Genomic DNA, 16029 nt, shown 5'->3' on the forward strand with positions numbered 1-16029 from the left:
ATGCTGTGGTAGCCATGCTGGTTCAGTATGCATTCAATTTTTAATAAATCCCCAACAGTGTCACCAGCAAAGCACCCCCACACCATCACACCTCCTCCTCCATGCTTCACGGTGGGAACCAGGCATGTAGAGTAAATCCGTTCACCTTTTCTGCGTCGCACAAAGACACGGTGGTTGGAACCAAAGATCTCAAATTTGGACTCATCAGGCCAAAGCACAGATTTCCACTGGTCTAATATCTATTCCTTGTGTTCTTTAGCCCAAACAAGTCTTTTCTGCTTGTTGTCTGTCCTTAGCAGTGGTTTCCTAGCAGCTATTTTACCATGAAGGCCTGCTCTACAAAATCTCCTCTTAACAGTTGTTGAAGAGATGTGTCTGCTGCTAGAACTCTGTGTGGCATTGACCTGGTCTCTAATCTGAGCTGCTGTTAACCTGCAATTTCTGAGGCTGGTGACTCGGATAAACTTATCCTCAGAAGCAGGGGTGATTCTTGGTCTTCCTTTCCTGGGGCGGTTCTCATGTGAGCCAGCTTCTTTGTAGCGCTTGATGGTTTTTGCAGCTGCACTTGGGGACACTTTCAAAGTTTTCCCAATTTTTCGGACTGACTGACCTTCATTTCTTAAAGTAATGATGGCCACTAGTTTTTCTTTACTTAGCTGCTTTTTTCTTGCCATAATACAAATTCTAACAGTCTATTCAATAGGACTATCAGCAGTGTATCCACCAGACTTCTGTACAACACAACTGATGGTCCCAACCCCATTTATAATAAGGCAAGAAATCCCACTTATTAAACCTGACAGGGCACACCTGTGAAGTGAAAACCATTTCCGGTGACTACCTCTTGAAGCTCATCAAGAGAATGCCAAGAGTGTGCAAAGCAGTCATCAAAGCAAAAGGTGGCTACTTTGAAGAACCTAGAATATAAGACATATTTTCAGTTGTTTCACACTTTTTTGTTAAGTATATAATTCCACATGTGTTAATTCATAGTTTTGATGCCTTCAGTGTGAATGTACAATTTTCATAGTCATGAAAATACAGAAAAATCTTTAAATGAGAAGGTGTGTCCAAACTTTTGGTCTGTACTGTATATATAATGTATTTTTTTTTTCTAAAATACGAAGTAAATGTGTCATCTTTAACTTTTAGGCCTTTTAGAGATCATTTCTTATTAAACTTGCTTAACTGTTCACAATAACAGTAATTTTGACCAGGGGTGTCCAAACTTTTACATGTCACTGTACTCCCTCTCTGAATTTGACATAATAAAATATTGGCCCTTACAAGATCTTAAAACTAGGTAAATACAACCTCAGGCTAAATTCACACCCACATCTAAAAAATTGTTGAAGTTTCATCCAGAAAACTTTAATGATTTTTTTCTCATCAGTCATCCGAATGCAATTAGTGTTCAATTCATTTTTATATAAGAGAACTTATTAAAAATTTACACGACTAAATACCTTCTCCTATGTTGCAATGTAACTGTAAAAGTCGGGTGCTATACGGTGGCTTTGTATGGAAACCAATTTTTTTTGCGTACCCATAGGCTTGCATAGTCAAGTCTCATCCGGAAGAAACTAGTGCATGCTGCGATTATTTTCATGTGCAGATTCAGTCTCTGCAAGAAAAAAAATCACTCATATGAACCGCCCTATTGAATAACATTGGTGCTGTTATTTTTTCCATGGATGGCACTGAGAAGAAAATACAGTCGAGTGAATGATCACTTTCATGAACATTGAAGATGACAAATTACACTGTTCTATTATTTATTGAACAAAAACTAGGAAAAAATGCAGAAACTGTGTATGAAAAATTAAGTACACCCCATCTAATAACTTGAAGTAATCATTTTCTGTATGACTTTATCAGTCTCTTACATCGTTTTTGATAAATTTTGTCCGACTTTTCTTAACATATTTTTTTAGTTCATTGAAGTTTTTGGGCATTCATGAATGCACAGTGCTCTTAGGGTATGTTCACATGACATCTTTTTCAGATGGAAAAAATGACAAAAAGAATGAACATATGCACAGAAATGACAAAACAATTTGCTGTACATATGTTCTTTCTGTTTTTCACTTCATTTAACTGCTTCAGGTTTCAAAAGCTGTGAAGTGTCTATTAGAAGTGACCATTTATCTGGTGGATGCTGGCATTGGAAACATTGCACACTGTTTTATAATTAAAAACATGAAGAGAAATGTATATAATTTTTAACTGCTTTACAGAAAATAACAAAAAAATAACATTGGGCTTTTAAAAAAAATAGCGAAATAGCAGTGTCTACATTTGTCTTTACAAATTCACAATATGTACTCTTTTTTTTTTTTAAGATTTAGCATTCCTGTGAATCACTAACCTAATATTTAGTTGTATACCGACAGTTTTTTAGTCCTGCTTCACATCTATGTTGCATAGAGTCAACCAACTTCTGGCACCTGTCAACTGTTATTCCAGCCCAGGATGCTTTGACTGCATCGTGCAATTTTCAGGCATTTGTTGGCTTTGCCTCAGAAATGGCATTTTTGATGTCACCCCACAAGTGTTCTATCAAATTAAGGTCCGGGGATTTGGCTGGCCACTCCATAACCTGAATTTTGCTGGACTGGAACCAAGATTTAGCTCGTTGCCTTGTTGAAACACCCATTTCAAGGGCATATCCTCTTCAGCGTATGGCAACATGACCTCTTCAAGTATTTTAATATATGCAAACTGGTCCATGATCCCTGGAATGTGGCAAATAGATCCGGCACCGTAGTAAGAGAAACATGCCCATATCATGATGCTTGCACCACCATGCTTCACTGTCAGAGTGTACTGTAGATTGAATGCAGAGTTTGGGGGTCATCTGATGAATTGTCTGCGGCCCTTGAACCCAAAAAGAACAATTGTACTTTCATCAGTCCACAAAATGTTTCTCCATTTCTCTTTAGGCCAGTTGATGTGTTCTTTTACAAATTGTATCCACCTCAGTACATGTCTTTTTTTTAACAGTGGGACTTTGCGGGGACTTCTTGCTAAGAGATTAGCTTCACACAGGCGTCTTCTAACTGTTACAGTACTCACAGGTAACATGAGACTGTCTTTGGTCATCCTGGAGCTGATCATTGACTGAGCCTTAGCCATTTTGTCTTTTCTCTGATCCATTCGAACGGTAGTCTTCCATTTCCTTCCACATCTCTCTGGTTTTGCTTTCCATTTTAAAGCATTGGAGATAATTTTAGCTGAACAGCCTATCATTGTCTGCACATGTCGCTCTCCGCAAGGAGAAATGTTACCACTTAGATACCGGTCTGACGCCTCTCACCCAGCCAAACCAGAACTCACACTTTGCACTGACGAGGGGCAGTACTCCGAAACACAGTGTCTGCACATTGAGTTTCTGGTTCTGGCTTATATCCTAAGTCATGTGATAAGCCTCATTAAAGGGTCACAATTGACTTTTAGGATTGCTACTTCCTGTAGGTGGCACTAGAGTTCTTGTCCTCTTCCTCTCTGAAGAGACAATTTGCATATTTCCCAGAGGAGCATTGTGGCTTTAAAAGTCTCCTCACCATGACATGCTTAACATATCGCTCTCCACAAGGAGAAATGTTACCCCTTAGATTCTGCACTTCTTTATAAGTTTTACCCTCTCCAATCAACTTTTTGTAACATCCCTGGCGGCGTGCTTGCATAGTGCACCACCTCCCACCATGCAAGACCGCTATCTTACCCATCAGTCCAGCCTGCAAACCTTGCTCCAGTTCATGCTGTGTACATGTCTCTTGTCTGACTGCTTAGGGCGGCGGCCCGGTTACTTCCTGATTCTTATAGCTGCTGTGGGCGCACCCCTAATGCGTCTCCAGCCTATTGCTGTGAGTCACTGGATATTTAAACCCCCTCCACCCAGAAGGAGGTGCCTGAGCAACACTATCTATCAGTTTTCTCCTTGCCTCAGAGTTGCCAGGTCTTGTCCTGTATCTTGTCTGTTTCTGCCACCCTGGGGGCTGCATACCCAGGCCTGTTATCTCTGACTTCTAGTCTGTTTCCGCCTCTGGGGGCTGTATACCCAGGCTCGTTCCTGTATCTCGTTGCAGTGTCAGTTCCTGTCTGAACTGTCTCCTAGCCTGTTACCTGTTTGTCTTTATGTCTGAACCTTCCCTTTTCCTGCTGTGTCTGAACCTGCACCTAACTCCAACTCGTTGTCTCTGTACTTCTGTTTGTGAGTTTTGTGTCCACTCGCTACTTCATTGTAAGTACCTTGTGTGTATCTGGTTCTGCTTGTCCCTTTTCCCTTCCTCCGTATCTACCTCCTGTGTTCTAGCCATCTTCCTGTATTTTCCTATCTGTTCCATGTGAACAGAGCCCTGTCCTCTCTGCCTGCACCGTCAGCCCTGTTCTGCTCTGCTTGCTCACCGCTCCGGCGGTTTCGCTCTGCTCGGCCTTGCCCACCGCTCCGGCAGTTCCTCTCTGCTCTGCCTTGCCCACCGCTCCAGCAGTTCCTCTCTGCTCTGCCTAGCCCACCGCTCCGGCGGTTCCTCGCTGCTCTGCCTTGTCCACCGCACCTGCGGTTTCGCTCTGCTCTGCCTTGTCCACCGCTCCGGCGGTTCCTCTTTGCTCTGCCTTGTTGACCGCTCCGGCGGTTTCGCTCTGCTCTGCCTTGTCCACCGCACCTGCTGTTTTGCTCTGCTCTGCTTGCTCACCGCACCAGCGGTTTCTCTCTGCTCTGCCTTGTCCACCGCTCCGGCGGTTCCTCTCTGCTCTGCCTAGCCCACTGCTCCGGCGGTTCCTCTCTGCTCTGTCTTGTCCACCGCACCTACGGTTTCGCTCTGCTCTGCCTTGTCCACCGCTCCGGCGATTCCTCTTTGCTCTGCCTTGTTGACCGCTCCGGCGGTTTCGCTCTGCTCTGCCTTGTCCACCGCACCTGCTGTTTTGTTCTGCTCTGCTTGCTCACCGCGCCAGCGGTTTCTCTCTGCTCTGCCTTGCCCACCGCTCCGGCGGTTCCTCTCTGCTCTGCCTTGTGCACCGCACCTGCGGTTTCGCTCTGCTCTGCCTTGTTCACTGCTCCGGCGATTCCTCTCTGCTCTGCCTTGTCCACCGCTCCGGCGGTTTCGCTCTGCTCTGCCTGGTCCACCGCACCTGCGGTTTCGCTCTGCTCTGCTTGCTCACCGCTCTGGCGGTTTCGCTCTGCTTTGCCTTGTCCACCCCTCTGGCGGTTTCGCTCTGCTCTGCCTTGTCCACCGCACCTGCGGTTCCGCTCTGCTCTGCCTTGTCCTCTGCTCCGGCGGTTTCTCTTTACTCTGCTTGTCTACCGCATCTGCGGCTCTGTTCCTGTCTCCCAGTCTGTACTGGACCCTATCCAGCCTGCGCTCCAACCTCCTAGTACCTACCTGTCTGCACTCCAGCCGTGCTTGCCAGTATCTCCCTGTCTGCACTCCAGCCATGCTTGCCAGTACCCACCTGTCTGCATACCAGCCGTGCTTGTCAGTACCCACCTGTCTGCATACCAGCCATGCTTGCCAGTACCCACCTGTCTGCATTCCAGCCGTGCTTACCAGTATTCACCTGTCTGCATACCAGCCGTGCCTGCCAATACCCACCTGTCTCTATGCCAGTCTAACCTGCCTGTTCCTGCATTCTCCGGTGTGGGTCAACAGCTGTGACCGGGGTCTGACCTGGAGTAGCACCTTGTCCCTCTGCTCGGTTCCTCCTTGGTTCACGGAGTCGACTGAGCTACCGTGCGACCTTGGTCGGATCGGGTTGATACTTAGTTACGCCCCTCCAGGCACTCCTCGGTTCATGGTACAGTGGGATCACTAATCACGCTCACGCCAGTCAGTCTGGGCGTGAGCGTAACACTTTTTAATCAAAGTACACTGTTCTTCTGAACAATGTCTCAAACGACCTATATTTCTCAGTCTTTCAAGGAGAAATGCATGTACAACATGTGCTGGCTTCACCCTTAAATAAGGGCCACCTTATTCACACCTGTTTCTTCACAGAATGATTGACCTCCCTAATTGAACTCCATACTGCTATTATTTTGAACACACCTCCTTTCAATTCATTATTCAAATACACAGACTCAAAAACATGCAGATCATGAATACTGAGTCTGTTGGTTTTCTTAGAATCGACTGCACCAAATGGTAAATTGTTTGATGTGTGGTAATATAATTTATACCAAAAACAGTGATTAATCTAGTTAGTCATATTGGACTGCTATTATTTTGAACACTACTGTATGTATGAAGTTATGAAAAAAACGCCAGGGCAAAGCCCCCGGAAACGACACAAGGACAGATGCTTCAGGGCAACACTGCCTACACTTTCCTGAAGTGTCTCCATGTAGCAAAAGATATGTGGGTACGCCAATGTCTATAGGACACCATTTGCACGTACCCTTAAGGTCCCTCCACAGCATTTCAGTTGGGTTGTGGTCTGGACTTTGAGTAGGTCATTGCAAAACCTTCATTCTTTCCTTTTTCAGACATTCTGATGTAGATTTGCTTGTGAACTTGAGATCATTGTTCTGTTGCATGACCCAGTTTTGGCCAAGCTTTAGATTTTGATAGATTTCCTCACATATATCTTGAGAATACTTTGGTGTACAAAGGAGTTCATGAATCATGGTCGACACAATGACTGCAAGGTGTTCAGATTCTGTGGCTACAAAACAAGCCCAAATCAACACTTCTCTAATCATTGCTTGACAGTTATGAAGTTTTCATGCTGATAAACTGTGTCTGGTTTTCGTGAAACGTGATGCTGTAAAGCAGGTGCCGGAATGCAACACACGGAGACACAAGGCGAGGACAGTCAGAGATGAATATAAACAGTTTGTATATAGATATAACAAGTATGCTGAACAAGGGAATGGCAACAGGGGTAATGACCGATAATTTGAAATATTAACAAAATACGAAGTCTCTCAAGGTAGTGTGGTGCACCCAATTACAGGAGTCACTACGTCAGTTCTTTAACTCTGTATATGGCCCTAGCGGGGATCACCAGTTAATCCCGCTAGGCCGAAAGTCTTTTGCGGACAAAGTCAATTAAATCACGTTTAGCTTCTTCCGCCCCAACCGTTCCCCTCCTAACCTTAGTACCTAAACCCAACTGGCCCCTGTTCATGTATGCAGCTCCTCTGCTTTCACTGGCGTGACTTTCCTGGCTCAGCCGTCTCCCAACTCCTCTCTTCCTGGCCGTTGGAGGTAGTCTCTCAAGCCGTGGATACGTCAGCGGGCGACGTCAGGTTCCGCGAACTCACTCAGCACCGCAAGCAGGTTCCGACTCTCCTCAGTAGGCACAGCACTCGGGGCACATCTGTGTTGGAGCTCACCCACTGGTGTCCGGCTGTGACACCTCGCAGGCTTCTGGCTGAGGCCTGCCACGCGGGGCTTCTCAGCACATAGAGAGCATGTCTGCTCCTCTCTGCTGCTTGGCGCCAAAACCCTCTCAGGCTTGGCGCTCTGACTTCTTATATCCAGGAATTCCTTCCTGGAAGTCACCTGGCTGGGTCCAGCGTCTAAATCTGCTCCCCCTTCAACTTCCCTTGTACATCTTGGTTCCGCTTGACTGTGTCTGACCAGCAGATGGCAATCTCTCTCCATCTTTGAAGCATCCTGTAAGAATTCTCTTAAAGGCTCTCTTACCTCCATTACAATGCAGCGCATTTAAGTATACAAGTATTTAAGTATACTAAGTATTTAAGCTTTTGTCTCTGCTGTCCAAGGCACATTGTTGTAGAAGTCTTGTGTTTTGTTCAGATGCAACTTTGCAAACTTTAGTTGTGCTGCCATGTTCTTTTTAGAAATATGATGCTTTCTCCTTGAAACCCTTCCAAACAAACTATGTTTGTTTAGTCTTTTTCTAATTGTACTGTCATGATCTTGAACATTTAACATGCTGAGATCTTGAGAGTCTGAGCTGTAGCTCTTAGGTTTTTGAAGTGTCTCTGAGCATTGGGGTTAACCTTGGGGTTAATTTGCTTGGACATCCTCTCCCGAAAGAATTGTTTACTGTCTTGAATGTTTTCCACTTGTGAATAATCTATCTCACTGTAGAGTTTATTCTCAAAATTGTTTGGAAATGGTCTTAAAACCCTTTCCAGATTAATGGTGGTGTAACATTGTGATAATACATGCCTCAATCTTCCAGATCAGTAAACTGCCAAAATGTCTACTTTTACAGAAATTATCACACTTACTGATGAACAATTAATAAAGAGCATTTAATTAGCTGCACCTGGCTGCTACTTACTCTCTTAATTCCTATGGAAGAAGAAAGATGTACTTAATGTGAGGTCATCTATCCAGAATTAAAGAGTGGGCATAACTGGGTTGTGTAACAGGGCAATGACCCAAAACACACCAGCAAATCTACATCAGAATGGCTGAACCCAGTTGAAATGCTGTGGTGGGACCCTAAGAGAGCTTTGCATAAAGGAATGCCCACAAACCTCAATGAACCAATAAGCAAAGTTGGACTGAAATTCCTCTAGAACTACATGAAAAATATATAAAGTCTTACAGAAAACGATTATTTCAAGTTATATTTGAGAAAGGTGGTTTTAGAAGATATTAATTAATGAGGTCTACTTATTTTTTTCCCACACAGTATCTGCATTTTGGCCTAGTTTTTGATAAATAAATAATAGCACAGTATAATTTGTCCCCTTTTGTTATTCATCTGAGGTTGCAGTTACTTAATTTTAAGACCTTTTAAGGACAAACTTCTTTTTCATTTTGTCTTATTATGTAAGACCATCGATTTTTAAGATTTCCTTCGTTTTCTGCATTATTTAATTTTTTTTCTAATTTTAATTTTTTTCTTAAATGCGTGTATGATCAATAACAATGACTTAACCACATTGTCTTTTGGAAATAAAATAAAGTCTGAAATCCAGGTCCAGTCATGAAACACTTAGACCCTGATTCAACAAAACTGGCATTTTTTTGCCCCAGTCTTGATGAGGGGGCGAGGGAGAGTGCAAGGCCCCTGATTCACTAAGAGGCACATGCCTCCTAATGAATCAGGTAACCCACCGCTCATCATGAGTTTGATGAGCTTGGTCGCCACACCTCATCCCACCCTCGGCCCACCCTTGTCCTGCCACAGCTCTAGCTCTGTGTTTTTTGTCAGACCTTGGCAAAAATGGCTTAAAAATGCCAAAAGATGCACATTTTTTTATTAGCTTTGGGTTGTGGAAAATTTTTACATCTTTTCAAAGCTTTTTATGCCATGATACTTTTTTTGGCGTAAAAGCTTTGATGAATAGGGCCCTTAAACTGTGGTATCTGTTTAAGTCAATGCATGGTAAACTTAATTCACTAAACCACCAGAGGAAGAAGAAAATGATTGGCTAATTCTCCCATGTATTGAGGAAATAGAGTTTTAAAATGAGGTTATCTAAATATCTGCTTAATGTTTGACATTTTTATTTCCTAGCTTTAATAATTAATGTTGCTTAGGCCACTTATTTCCCCCCCATTATATTTTAATCAGTTCTCAAGCTAAAAATGTTGACACCTTTTGAAAAACACAATTACGAATCTCAATTACTGTCAGATATATTTGTGTATTTATCTTGAGTAGGTGTATGCAAATCATTGAATGTATGAAGTCAATTATTTAATGTTCAAATATACAGTATACCTCCATTTTTTATGCTAAAATTTTTTGACAATTTTCACAGACTGTTCTCACCTGGGGGCTTTTTCTGGCACATCTTGAATAGAAATATTAAGACAACAAAAACAACTGCAGCAAGTACACAACCTACTCCGATAATAATTCCTGCAAGAAAAAATGGTAAAGGGTATTTTATACTAAATTACTAGCAAATATACAGTCCTGCTCATCATTATCGGCACCCATGAAGTATAAGTATATAATGTGGAATATCTTTTGAAAAAAATGAATCAAGTGAAACAATTTTTTGTATACAGCACTTGTGTTAAATACAAAAGAGCAAATGATAAACAATTATTTAAAACAAAAAACAATGGGAGGGAAAAATAGAAAAACCTAATGCTTGCTGTGTCACTGGTATTGGCACCCTTTACATTAAATTAGTATGGAAACACTTTGAACATTAATGACCAGGCCAATTTTTACAATTCTGACCAGTGTCACTTTATGAGGTAATAACTATGGTACACTTCAATGGATCCCACTGATTCTGAGATTGTTTTTTCGTGACATATTGTACTTCATGATAGTGGTAATAATATTTCCCACATGTCTACTTTACATCAGCACAATTTTGGAACCAAATTTTTTTTTTGTTAGGAAGTTATAAGGGTTAAAAGTTGAGCAGCAATTTCTAATTTTTCCAATAGAATTTGCAAAACCATTTTTTTAGGGACCACATTACATTTGAAGTGACTTTGAAGAGCCTTTATGACAGAAAATACCAAAAGTGAAACCATTCTAAAAACTGCACTCCTCAAGCTGCTCAAAACCACATTCAAGAAGTTTATTAACCCTTTAGGTGCTTCACAGGAATTTTTGGAATGTGGAAGACAACAATGAACAATTAACTTTTTTTCACAAAAATGTTACTTTAGACCCAATTTTTTTTTATTTTTGCAAGGGTAACAGGAAAAAATGGACCACAAAATTTTTGTGCAATTTCTTGTGAGCATGCCGATACCTCATATGTGTGGGAAAACCATTGTTTAGGCGCATGACAGGGTTAGGAAAGGAAGGAGCGCCATTTGACTATTTGAATGTAAAATTTGCTGGAATAATTAGCAGACGCCATGTCGCGTTTGGAGAGCCTCTGATGTGACTAAATAGTGGAAACCCCCCACAAGTGACACCATTTTGGAAACTATATCCCTCAGAGAACTTATCTAGATGTATGGTGAGCACCTTGATCCCCCAGGTTCTTCAGAGAAGTTTATAGTGTGGAGCCGTGAAAATCAAAAAATCCCATTTTTCCCACAAAAATGTTTTTTAGCCCCAAATTTTTTATTTTCAAAGGGGTAACAGGAGAAAATGGACCCCAAAATTTGTTGTGCAATTCCTCCTTTGCATGCAGATACCCCATATGTGGGGGGAAAACTATTGTTTGGGCGTATGGCAGGGTGCAGAAAGGAAGGAGTGACATTTTGGAACGCAGACTTTGATGGAATGGTCTGCGGGCGTCATATCGAGTTTGGAAAGCCCTTAAGGTGTGCCTAAACAGTGGAAAAACCCCACAAGTGACCCCATTTTGGAAACTAGACCCCTAAAAGAATTTTTTTAGATGTGTGGTGAGCACCTTGAGCCCACAGGTGCTTCACAGAATTTTACAATGTGGATCTGTAAAAATGAAAAGACATATTTTTCCCACAAAAATGTTGTTTTAGCCCCCAACTTTTTCACTTTCACAAGGATAGCAGGAGAAAATGGACCCCAAAATTGTTGTGCAATTTCTCCTGAGTATGCCGATACCCCATATGTGATCAAAAACTACTTTTGAGGCACAGTGCAATGTTCAGAAAGGAAGAAGCATCATATTGGAGTTCATATTTTGATGGGTTGGTTTGAGGGCGTCATGTCACATTGGCAGAGCCCCTAAGGAGCCAGAACAGCAGAACTCATCATAAGAGACCCCATTTAAGAAACTACACATCTCAATTAATTCATCTAGGGGTGCAGTGAGCATGTTCATACCACATGTGCCTCACAGAATTTTACACCATTGGGCGCTGAAGAAAGAATAATTACATTTTTACCACCAAAGTTTTGCTTTAGCCCCAGATTTTACATTTTCACACTGTGAAATGGGTAAAAATGGCACCAAAATTTGTCACACAATTTTTGCTGAACCTAGAAATACCCCATATGTGGCTGTACAGTCCTGCTTATCTACAAGGTAAGACTCGGGAAGGACGGAGCGCTATTTGCCTAATGGAGCGCAGAATTTCCTAGAATATTATGCAGACTCCATATACAGAGACTCTAAGAGCTAGAAGAGCAGAATCCCCCTCAAGTGACCCCATTTTGGAAATGATACCCCTTTGGAAATTTATCTACAGGTGTGGTGAGGATTTTTGTAATGCACACGCCCGGGCTGAGTGGCGTGTGCGTGTATAAGTAGTGATTCCACTGGACCGTGCCGGAGAGTGAATGCCTGGAGGGGCGTAACTAAGTATCCACCCGATCCGACCAGGGTCGCACGCCGGCATACGATGCCAGTGCACCAAGGAGGAACCGAGCAGAGGGACCAGGTGCTACTCCAGGACAGACCCCGGACACGGCTGTTGACCCACACAGGGGAATACAGGAACAGGCAGGCTAGGCTGGCACACAGACTGCTGGATATAGGCAGACATGGCTGGTATGCAGACTGGCGGATGCTGGCAAGCACGACTGGTATGCTGGCAGGGAGGTACTGGCAGGTACGACAGGTTGGAGCACCGAGTGGATAGGACCCAGTACAGACTGGGACTCAGGAACAGAACCGCAGATGCGGTGGACAAACAGCAGAGTGAGGCCGCCCAGAGCGGCGAGCAAGAGCAGAACAAGACGAGACCACCTGGAGTGGTGAGCGAGAGAGGAGCAGGACAAGGCCGCCTGGAGCGGTGAGCGAGAGAGGAGCAGGACGAGACTGCCGAAGCAGCGAGCAAAGAGTCAGAGCAGAGCGAGACTGCCGGAGCAGCGAGCAAAGGGTCAGAGCAGAGCGAGACTGCCGGAGCAGCGAGCAAAGGGTCAGAGCAGAGCGAGACTGCCGGAGCAGCGAGCAAAGGGTCAGAGCAGAGCGAGACTGCCGGAGCAGCGAGCAAAGGGTCAGAGCAGAGCGAGACTGCCGGAGCAGCGAGCAAAGGGTCAGAGCAGAGCGAGACTGCCGGAGCAGCGAGCAAAGGGTCAGAGCAGAGCGAGACTGCCGGAGCAGCGAGAAAAGGGTCAGAGCAGAGCAAGACTGCCAGAGCAGCGAGCAAAGGGAGAGCAGAGGGGACAGGGCTCTGTTCACACGGAACAGACTTGAAGGGAAAGGCAGAACGAGGTACACACAGGATACTTGCAATGAAGTAGTGAGTGGACTCTAAACTCACAAACGGGAGTACAGGGACAACGAGTAGGAGTTAGGTACGGGATCAAATTCTGCAGGAAAAGAGAAGGTACGGACATAGAGAAAAACACGTAACAGGCTACGAGAGTATTCAGACAAGAACAGACACAGCGGCAAGATACAGGAGCGGGTCTAGGTATGCGGCCCCTAGAAGGCGGAGCGAAAAGGCTAGGAGCGTGTTCAGACAGGAACAGGCAAGATACAGGAACGGGTCTAGGTATGCGGCCACTAGAAGGCGGAAAGAACAGGCTAGGAGCGTGTTCAGACAGGAACAGGCAAGATACAGGAACGGGTCTAGGTATGCGGCCCCTAGAAGGCGGAAAGAACAGGCTAGAAGTGTGTTCACACTGGCCTGGAAATACAGCCTCCAGGATAGGCAGAAGACAACAGACTAGAAGATAGTTCAGACAGGACACAGTTCAGACACGGGAATTGATACCGCAAGGCAGGAAACATAGACAGGACCTGGCACATCAGTGACGGAAGCCAACTGACAGAACACAATGCTCAGGCATGGATTCCAGGGAGAAGCTGGGTTAAATACCAGGTGACAGACAGCAATAGGCTGAGGATGCACAAGGGGTGTGCCTGCAGCAGCTACAAGAAGCAGGAAGTGATCGGGCGCCGCCCTTAAGCAGCAGAAACAGAGGCAAGCAGACAGCATGGAGGGAAGCCAGGCTAGCAGACTGGACTGGAGATCAAGTGCGCGCTCTTGCACAGTGGGAGATGGACCACTATGCAAGGACGCCGCCAGGTATGTTACAATTTTAACTACATGGGTGTTTTCCAGAAACAAGTAGCAGTGGATGTTGCTGAGTGAAAATTGCAAACTTGCGTTGTAGTGACCAATACGTTATGCCTAGCACATTCTTCTGGAGACATGCACCCGTAAATTAGGCAGGCTCTCATTGCTGCAGAAATGTCAAACATGTGGATGCTAACTGAGATTTAGGCACACTGTAGGGCTCAAAAGGTAGGTGGGCATTTGTATTTGGGAGCACAAAATTTGCTGAATATTTTTTGGGGGGGCAACGGTCATTTCATTTTTCCAGAGCTTTGTGCTACTAGTAACATGGAAGCCCTCTATATTTCCGTTAACAGACGACGGACCTAAGTGGGGAATTGTTTTTTTTGTTTATTGAGTGAAAGCTTTTATTGTGATCCAAAATGTTGTGTAAAATGTTCCCATTTATCCTGTGCTCTATGCTGAGCACTGATGTCGGAGTTTCCATTTAAATCTCTGAATGACGTAATTCAGACAAACCCCCGAGAGATCCATTTACTATAATGAGGTAGCAGAGTTACTATGGACTCCGTCTGGCCTCTGTTCAGTGGTGTCCTTTTTTTCAGAGAAACTGTGGCTGACAGCACTTTTATGCATGCCTAATAAAAAGACAGACACCGTGGGATCACAGGCCAGATGGCATCCACGGTGCCTCCATCTGCCTCATTACAGGGAATCTTCTGCCGGGGGTTCCGTTTGAATCATGTATTTCAGACATTTACACGGAAACCCCAGTGTAAGCAGAGCGCAGGATAAATGTGAGCCGAGCCATACTGCAAACTTTGGGCGGCAGAATGAACAAATCAGCAGCAAGTGAAGAATTGGTTTCATTTATTTTTTACTCCGTTCCTCTTGCGGTATAAGTGATTAGGCCATTTTACTCTTCGGGTCAGCGCAATTACAGCGATACTAAATTCATATTGGGTTTTTATGTTTGGCAGCTGTCACACACTAAAAAAACCACTTTTTTTTGCAAGAAAATAGTTTTTGCATCGCCATATTTTAAGAGCTATAATTTTTCTATATTTTGACCGACAGAGTCATGTAAAGGCATTTTTTTTTGCGGGACAAGTTGACGTTTTTATTGTTACTATTATTGGGCATGTGACATTTTTTGATCGCTTTCTATTTCGATATTTAGGAGGCATAATAAACAAAAACCATCAATTCAGTAATTGTTTTTTGGTATTTTTTTATGCTGTTCCGCATGTGGTAAAATTTTTGTGGTACGTTTACAGCGATACTACATTTATATAGTTTTTTTTAATGTTTTGGCGCTTTAAAACAATAAAAACTATCTTATAGAAAAAAACATTTTTTTTGCATCGCTTTTTTCTGAGAGCTATAACTTTTTCACTTTTTGGCTGATGGAGCTGTATGGTGGCTTGTTTTTTTGCAGGACAAGATAATGTTTTCTGCGGTACCATTTTTATTTACATTCGTCTATTTGATCATGTTTTATTCCACTTTTTGCTCTGCGGTTTGATGATAAAGTATCTTTTTGCTTCGTTTTTTTTTTTTTTTTTTTTACCGTGTTCACTAAAGGGGTTAACTAGTGGGACAGTTTTATAGGTCAGGTTGTTCCAGAAGCAGCGATACCAAATGTGTACTTTTATTGTTTTTTTTTTCATAATAGTATTTATTTATGGGTACAATATATAGATTTTTATTATTTAGTGATTTTTAAAAAAATGTTTTTACAACTTTTTTTTCACTTTTTTACTTAGTCCCACTATGGGACTTTCACTTTCTGCAGTCTGATCACTGGATCACTGATATACCTTATAGCTGTCAGCCCTGCAGACACAAGATAGTTAGATCCTGCACTGTGCATGATCTAACTACCTTGCTAATGCCTGGTGCCAGGGCTTACATGGCAAAGATCGAGACCCCGCAATGACGCGGGGTCTCCAATCCAAGAGCAGAGGGGCTTTTGTCCCTTTGCTTGCTCACTAAATGCTGCAATCGCAGCGATCGTGACATTTAAGGGATTAAAGTCCTGGAAGCAGTATGGGCACCGCTCCCTGCACTGAGTGTCAGGTGTCAGCTGTGGCAATCGCGCACAGTTCATATTCATATGTACCTGCTCATTAAGGCCCAGGCCACAGGGACGTATGGATACGTCTCATGTCATAAAGGGGTTAATTGTCAGTGTTCATGTGGCATGAATTAGCCAATGAATGATGACTTC

The 16029-nt window shown here is 43.5% G+C and overlaps 1 protein-coding gene across 2 annotated transcripts in view; it reads right to left on the reverse strand.

Moving 5' to 3' along the window:
- EMCN (endomucin) overlaps nucleotides 1–16029 on the reverse strand; it is a 237336-nt gene that overhangs the window by 41651 nt on the left and 179656 nt on the right. For both annotated transcript variants that reach the window (XM_073655386.1, XM_073655378.1), the window contains exon 9: nucleotides 9700–9789. In XM_073655386.1, the coding sequence (XP_073511487.1) occupies nucleotides 9700–9789 (90 nt within the window). The remainder of the gene's footprint in view (nucleotides 1–9699; nucleotides 9790–16029) is intronic.

The sequence above is a fragment of the Phyllobates terribilis genome, unplaced genomic scaffold (genome assembly GCF_046119375.1).
Source record: "Phyllobates terribilis strain yellow unplaced genomic scaffold, ASM4611937v1 Scaffold_1__5_contigs__length_1240528914, whole genome shotgun sequence".
NCBI lineage: Eukaryota > Metazoa > Chordata > Amphibia > Anura > Dendrobatidae > Phyllobates > Phyllobates terribilis.